Source organism: Otolemur garnettii, unplaced genomic scaffold, assembly GCF_000181295.1.
Source record: "Otolemur garnettii isolate 467f Iridium unplaced genomic scaffold, OtoGar3 scaffold00066, whole genome shotgun sequence".
Lineage (NCBI taxonomy): Eukaryota > Metazoa > Chordata > Mammalia > Primates > Galagidae > Otolemur > Otolemur garnettii.
This window is the reverse complement of record NW_003852461.1, coordinates 1,756,864-1,764,852: the sequence shown is the minus strand read 5'-3', so window position 1 is coordinate 1,764,852 and position 7,989 is coordinate 1,756,864. Positions and strand designations below refer to the sequence as shown.

Below are 7,989 nucleotides of genomic sequence, written 5' to 3'. Positions count from 1 at the left end.
AAAAAATAAAAAAATAAAAACAAATATAACTAGGTGTCCTATAATTTTTATTTGCTGAATCTGGCAACCCTAATTTGGACTATACTATTCCTACCCCTAAAGCTGATCATTAATATGGCTTATGCCGGGCAGCGCCTGTGGCTCAAGGAGTAGGGCGCCAGCCCCATATACCGGAGGTGGTGGGTTCAAACTTGGCCCCAGCCAAAAATTGCAAAAAAAAAAAATGGCTTATGCCACCTTTACACATCACTCAGGATGCATAAGTGGCCCTGATCAGCAGGGGGCTTTCTCGGAGCCCAAATCTTAGTCCCAAATGCTGGAGATGGAGAAGAATGGGGACACACAGATCCCCAAAAGCCTAGTGGGATGGGGTAAAAGGAACTCTGATTGACCTAGAGTGCCTATAATGTGTGCCACAGAGCTGGTCTCTTTACATAGACTCTTATAAAAGATCTATTTTTATCTTTCAAATGCTTGTGAATTACATCTGAGGGTACCCTTTTTATAGATGAGGAAATCTAAGGCCACATAGCAAAATACTTGCCTGAGGTCACTCTGCCTCCAGAGCCAGGGGCACATTCCAAGGTCCCCTGTTGTGGGGCAGAGTTGGGACTATGGAGAAAGAAAGGAGGCAAGTGACAGCTGATACTGTGCCCCTCTAGGTGTGGTGCCAGGTGGTTATTCTGTCAGTCCACATCACATCACTAATTCTCCCACCATCTATAGGTTTTAGCTGCTCCAGACTCTAAGACCTGTTCTTTTTCATTAATTCAATAAATATTCGCTGAGCCCCCACCATGTGCCAGGACCAGGGCTAGACCTTGGGAATGCAGCACTGACCAAGGCACAGACCTGCCCTATTCTCATGGGATTATAGTGGGAAAGACAGACAAGAAAACAAGACATTATCACCCTCATGACTACTTTACATGGTGTTATTGGAATGTGAAGATCCCAGTCACCAATTAAGCCTAGAAAGATGAGGGGGATCTCAGATAGAAGAAGGATACTTAATTCAAAATGAGTTTGTTTACAGCTCAGTGTCCGTAGCTCAGTGGTTAGGGCACCAGCCACATACACCGGGGCTGCCGGGTTTCAAGCGAACCCAGGCCTGCTAAACAGTGACAACTACAACAATAATAAAAGTAGCCAGGTGTTGTGGCAGGTGCCTATAGTCCCAGCTACTTGGGAGGCTGAAGCAAGAGACTCTCTTGAGCCCAAGAGTTTGAGGTTGCTGTGAGCTGTGATGCTACAGCACTCTACCGAGGGTAACACAGTGAGACTCTGTCTCAATAATAAAAATAATAATAAAATAAGTTTGTTCGTACCCTCTGTGGGACTTAGCTTCATCCCAGTTTCCACAGGCCCCGTCTGACCCTGTGATGGTTTCCCATCCCTCACCCGTGCCTAGTTGCCAAGGCTCCACCTGAGCCTTGCTTCACGGGCACTGCAATAGGGCTTACGTTTTTGGAGCTCCAGGATAGTATAGAGGATGACGATGCCGTCCAGAGCCTCCCGGCCAATCTCCTCATCAGGATCCCCGATGCGAAGGATGAGCCTCCCCAGCAGAAGCCCCAGTGCCGGGAACCCCGAGGACATCTGTTTGTGTCATAATCTTAGGGACTGAGTCTTACAGGTTCAGTAATGCTATACAGCGAGTGGTAAACAGAGAGCTGATGCTCTGGTAACAGAGACCTCTGAGGACAGCAAGGGCCGCCCAGGAATCCCTGGACAGACTCACAGCTCTTTCAGAGCTGGGAAGATTCTCCCTACGAGTGTCCACCCCGCCCAGGGGCCACTCACAAAGAAAGGCAGGGTCAGAAGCGTGTGGTTCAACACAGACACGTTGCTGTTCACAGCCCGTGCGCGCTCATGGGCCTTCCCAGAGTTCATCCAGGGCCCCAGGGGCTGTGGGGACAAGGGTAAGACTCAAACTCCAAGTTAGATGCCAGCTACTGCTGCCAGCCTCCGTCAATCAGCAGGAAACTTCCAGAAAGGGTGTAAAGATCATGCACCACAGCCCTCCTCTTCTTGGGGCTTAAGGGAGAACTGGAGTTCAGAAGCTGAGAACAGGACTGACAGACTAGAGGGAAGAAGGAAGCCAAGAAGGAGAGAGATGAAAGGCAAAGAGTCCTGAGGACAGAAGAGAAACACAGTGACAGGAACGCAGAGAACAAAGACACAGAGGCACCTATAACCCTGTAAGGCAGCTAAATGTAGGGAGGGATAGAGAGAGTGGAAGGCGGCAGGAGTCCGGGATGGGGAGACGGAACCCTGGCACATGATGACATCCTGAAATCAAATCAGTCCTGGGTCCAGCCTCCAGCGCTCCCGAGCTAATTTCTCTTCCCCTTCCACCCTTCCTCTCTCTCCCACCCCATACCCCACCTCCACACCTCCAAGATGCTCTTCAGCCCAGCAGGGGTGGGGTCCTCAATAAAGAGGGCCTTGAGCAGTGTCTGCAGGGCATCCAGGGTCTGATGGTAAAGTGTCTGTGGACAGAGGAGGAAAACGTCACTAGGGGACCTCTGGGGTAGACAGCAGCCCTAGTCAACCCTCATGTAGGTCGGGGGGGGTGAACCTGGACCCAAGAAAGCCCCTTGCTACTCTTACCTCTGAGACTAACTTGATGGTACTTCCATCAGCTACAGTTTTCTTTCTTTCTTTCTTTTGAGACAGAGTCTCACTACGTCACCCTGGGTAGAGTGCTGTGATGTCACAGCTCATAGCAACCTCAAACTCTTAAGCTTAAGCCAATCTCTTGCCTCAGCCTCCCAAGTAGCTGGGACTACAGGCACCCGCCACAAAGCGCAGCTATTTTTTGTTGCAGTTGTCACTGTTACCTAGCAGGCTCCAGGCCGGTTTTGAACCCGCCAGCCTCGATGTGCATGGCTGGCCCCATAACCACTGTGCTAGGGTCGCTGAGCCATCTACAGCTTTCATGTTAACAAATTGGTAAGTATTATCCCTAAGCTTCCTACCTTACATGGGGAGGAAGCAGAGACCCAGCATTTCTGAAGAATCTACCCCAAGCCAGATGAGCACGTGGTGATTTGCACAACTACGTGGCTTTGTCCTCAAATTATTTTTCTCATATTATAAATAAGGAAGTACTTGTCCAAGGTTACACAACAACAAAGGTTCGAACCATGACGAGCAAATGAGGGGATGAGACAGGAAAATGCTCTAGAACTAGCTCGGTGCCTGTAGCTCAGCCACATACACCTAAGGTGGCGGGTTTGAATCCAGCCCGGGCCGCCAAACAACAATGATGGCTCCAACCAAAAAATAGCCAGGCATTGTGGTGGGCACCTGTAGTCCCAGCTACTTGGGAGGCTGAGGCAGGAGAATCTCTTGAGCCCAGGAGTTGGAGGTTGCTGTGAGCTGTGATGCCACAGCACTCTACCCAGGGGGACAGCTTGAGCCTCTATCTCAAAAAAAAGAAAAGAAAAGAAAAGAAAATGCTCTAGAACTAAAAGAACTAGATAAACGTAAGGGTCGTGCTTACTTGTATTACCTCTGGGGAGGTGCTCTGATTCTTTTTTGAATAGCTACTCCTAGACCCAAATGGGTTTCCCAAGTTGTCCCTTAAGGGACCCATCTCTGCTCTTCTCCGGCTGCTCATCCCTCGACCATGTCACCCTCCTGGGAGTGTCTTCTGGCTTTAGGCATTATACATACTCAAGCCTGAGCAGTGGGGTTGAGCTTACTCTGGGAAGACCCTCTCTTCCTTGCCTCCCCTCCTCCTGCCAGCTGTCCAAGTCTGCTTCCCAGATTGTCATTGTCCAGGCTTCCTGGACACAGCTGGAGTCAGCAGTCCTAAGGGTTACACCACAACCACCTAGCAAGCCTCACTGGACACCTACCTCCTCCTTCCCTCCCAGCTGCGCTGACTACTGTGAAGTACTGGCCTCTGCTGGCCATGCCTGGTAGTACAGGAGGGCTGCCCGCTCTTTCTTCCAAGCAGGGATTCCCTTCCTTTCCTCTGGCTCTTCTCTCCAGGCATCACCTCTAGACCCAAAGCCCGCACGCCACCCATGTGGCATATTCTGGCCCCCCACCCACTCTCCACCCTTGCTTCCCAGGACCGTCGCCTTGTCATCTGGGCTCCAGTCACAATGCCTCCTTGTCATTCTTGCAGTCACCATGCTGTCTCTGTACACAGCCTCTGAACTATGGCTAGGCTGCTCTTCTGCCTGAAGTATTTTTCCCTCTGCCAACCCCTTCTGCGAATTAGCCCTTCTTTAACTTCTCAGCTCCAGAATCACAGCCCCTGACTCCCCCATCTAGACCATGTCCTCCTAGCCCAGGATCTTTATAACACAAGTACTCCTTGCTTGCAGCATTTGCCATTGGTGCAATTTTGCACTTGATCGTCTCCATCTCTGTTGGATGGATATCTATTTGTTGAATGAAAGAATAAATGAATGTGCTCCACTGTGAGCTGAAACCCCTCTGCCTAAACATTCCCACTGACCCTGGTTCTCCCCTCATTCTGCATTAAGGGTCACCTCTGCTCCTTCTCTCCGGAATACCTGCAGAGGTTTGGAGATGTCTGGATGAGCCCCCCAAGGCCCTGCTCCTCCAGGCCTCAGCTCCAGTTCCCTCCAGTCTGTCTTCATCATGGCTCAGGTGTTTGTTTGTTTGTTTGTTTGTTTGTTTGTTTTTGAGACAAAGTCTCACTTGTCGCCTTGGTAGAGTGCTGTGACATCACAGCTCACAGCAACCTCAAACTCTTAGGCTTAAGAGATTCTCTTGCCTCAGCCTACCAAGTAGCTGGGACTACAGGTACCTGCCACAATGCCTGGCTACTTTTTTGCGTGTGTTATTGTTGTTGTTGTCATTTTTGTTTGGCAGGCATGGGACAGGTTCAAACCCGCCAGCCCCACTGTATGTAGCAGGAGCCCTAGCCACTGAGCTACAGGTACCGATGGCTCAAGTTCTGACAACGAGCCGCCACCTCTGGCCATGCCAACATCTGGCCATATCCCTGGCATAGGGCAGGGCCCAGAAGTGGACAGCACCTCAGATAGGAGCACCTTCATTCCAAAGATTCATTCATTTGCCAAATATGTATTGAGTGCCTACTCAGATGAACTGAGTTGCCCAAGGCCACGCAACTAATGAGCAGCAGGGTTAAGATCCAGATCTGTCGGCTCGGCGCCTGTGGCTCAACCGGCTAAGGCGCCAGCCACGTACACCTAAGGTGGCGGGTTCGAATCCAGCCCGGACCCGCCAAACAACAATGACAGCTGCAACCAAAAAATAGCCAGGCGTTGTGGTGGGCGCCTATGGTCCCAGCTACTTGGGAGGCGGAGGCAGGAAGCTCGCTTGAGCCCAGGAGTTGGAGGTTGCTGTGAGCTGTAATGCCACGGCACACTACCCAGGAGGACAGCTTGAGGCTCTGTCTCAAAAAAAAAAAAAAAAGATCCAGATCTGTCCCCAGAACACCAGCCCTTAGGACACACCCAGGGGGCCTTGCCTCACCTGGACGGCCTCCGCCTTGGCCTCATCTTTCTCCTGCATGGCCTGCACGGAGGGCAGGGAGAAGACACTCCGCACACACGTGCGCACCAGCTCCGACCTCTCCCGTGTGCCCAGCGTGGGCTGCGTTTGACTGAAAAAGAGGTGAGAGGCAGAGGCATGAGTGGGCTGGGGCCCGTGGCTAAGGATCCAGGGCTGGCAGGGAACACCTGGCTCGGGGCTCATTGGCTTGACATTCAGATCCTCAGAAGGATCAGATGAGGTGGGGGCTAGAAGGGGTGTGGAAGTCAGACGCCCCTAGGCAGAGATTGGGCAAGGGAAGGGAGAAGGCACGGGAGCAGGGTGTGGGTGCAGTTGGGAGGCCCCAAGATGGACAGGTGGAGGCGGAGGGTGGGGAGAGGGGTTGCACATGGGGAGACAGAAGGTTGTGGATACCTCAGCTGAGTCAGGGTCTCCATGGCCTGACGGCGGACAGAGCTTGAAAGGGAATCCAGTGGCTCTTCCTGGATCTGCCTCTAGACAAGGGACCACAGAGGGGCCAGTGAGAGGCAGAGCCACTGCTGACCACCAGGGCTCAGGCCACCCCTCCTCGTAGGGAGCAGGCCTGGCCCTAAGCAGAGCTCTGTCATTGGCCCCACACCCTGCCCGGCCTCCAGGGGCCCGAGAGCCTGCTCATTGCTGATGCTCATCCTGAACCCTCAGTTTAAGGCCACCCAAAACACCCCATATCCTAACCAGCTGCAACACACACTCAGAGATCAGCAACAATTGTCACCCACAGCAGCCTCATGGCAGGAGGTATATTTAACGAATGGAGCTGGCCCAAAGCAAAAGACACAGAGTGTGGACCTTGAAAGCTGCCTTGTTAAATTGCCTTAAAATGTCCTTCTAATTACTTCTTACTTTTTTTTTTTTTTTTTGGACCAGAGTCTTATTCTGTCACCCAGGCTAGAGTGCAAAAGCATTATTTTAGCTCACTGCAACCTCAAACTCCTGGGCTGAAGTGATCCTCCTGCCTCAGCCTCCCAAGTAGCTGGGATTAGAGGCATCCGCCACAGTGCCCGGCTGGTTGTTCTATCTTTAGTGGAGATGGGATCTCACTCTTGCTCAGGCTGGTCTCAAACTCCTGAACTCCTGAGCTCAAGCAATCCTCCCAGCTTGGTCTCCCAGAGTGCTGGGATTATAGGTGTGAGCTACTGTGCCTGGTCTACTTCTCACTTTTGATCTAGGGCCTACACACAGTAGATAAATCATTTTTTTTTTTGGTGTCTTTAAGGGGTACAAAGCCAAGTATAATTTTGGAAACTTCAGTGGTTATCCCTGCCCAACCCATGCGGGTGGATAACTGAGAAGTAACTGCATTCAGCAAAATCATGAGCAAACTCTCTACTGTTGCCCAGCAGGAATAATAAAAACTGCTGCTGGGTGCACACGGCTTTACTGTGGACTATTGAGTTAGGTCCCCCCAACAAGCCAAAGACAGGTATTACCATACCCATCTCTGAGATGAGAAGACTGAGGCTCACAAGGGAAGTAACTTGCCCGAGCTCCCTCAGGGTAGGCGCAGGGCAGTTAGAGGGGAGCTCAGACTCAAGTCCAGACACACCTCCTCTTTGTCCTTTCCTCTTCCCCCCTCATCTCCCCACTCCTCACCCCCCATCTCATCAGTGGGTGGCCTCAGGAATTCTGGTCCTTCCCACCCCAATGCGACAGACCCACATGTGGGTCCCGCACCATCATCATCTTCATCATGGTCTTCTTCTCTCCTTCCATTTCCATCTGATCCTCGTTCTTCTGGAGGTCCATGTCATTCTCAACCTTAGGGCAGCAACGCAGGGCAAAACCTCAGGGGCAGCGCCCCACAGAACCCGGCCCTCAGGGCTGCCCAGCCCCAGCAGGCAGGCCAGCACCTGCCCGGGAGAGATGAAACGCTCCCACCAGGGGAATCCAGGAGAGGGTAAAGATTGGCGATTGACAAGCCTGAAGGCTAGCATCTGGAGGAGGACAGGGTATAAGGGACGGCTTATCCAGGCAGCTCGGGGGGCACAGAAAGGGCCTCAACCTGAGATCCCAACGCTGAGGGGGCCCCTCTAATATGTACGAGTAGGATGAGGCTTCCTGCTACCTCAGAGAAGGAACACATTTACCAATATCACGTGTATCTCTCAGTTCCCATTATCTTGGGCAGAAGAAGGCAGACAAATATAACTACAGAACGAGTAAATTAATTTCCCATAGTGAAGAAGGAGGAGCAAGTTAATCTGATGGAGAGGACGGTGGAGTGGAGTGGTCACAGTTCTTTTCCACTCCTCCTGTTAGAGGAATGGATTCTCCCTGAATCTTGACTCTTCTCACAACTTGCTTTGACAAATAGAATGCTCTGTCAGTTCCTGGCTTAGCCTTAAGGGAACTGGCAGCTTTAGTCTTCCCCTCTGGAACCCAGCCGCTATGCTAGCCTATGGAATGACGAGAGGCCACATGGAGGGATGTCTTGGAAGATAAAGC

The 7,989-nt window shown here is 51.7% G+C and overlaps 1 protein-coding gene across 1 annotated transcript in view; it reads right to left on the bottom strand.

The window, feature by feature from the left end:
* The window catches only part of MROH7 (maestro heat like repeat family member 7), a 51,793-nt gene that overhangs the window by 30,498 nt on the left and 13,306 nt on the right, over positions 1-7,989 (bottom strand). Inside the window, 6 exon segments of the mRNA XM_023515097.1 lie at positions 1,464-1,599; positions 1,804-1,908; positions 2,397-2,492; positions 5,488-5,617; positions 5,920-5,999; positions 7,204-7,302. Of these exon segments, the coding sequence (XP_023370865.1) occupies positions 1,464-1,599; positions 1,804-1,908; positions 2,397-2,492; positions 5,488-5,617; positions 5,920-5,999; positions 7,204-7,302 (646 nt within the window).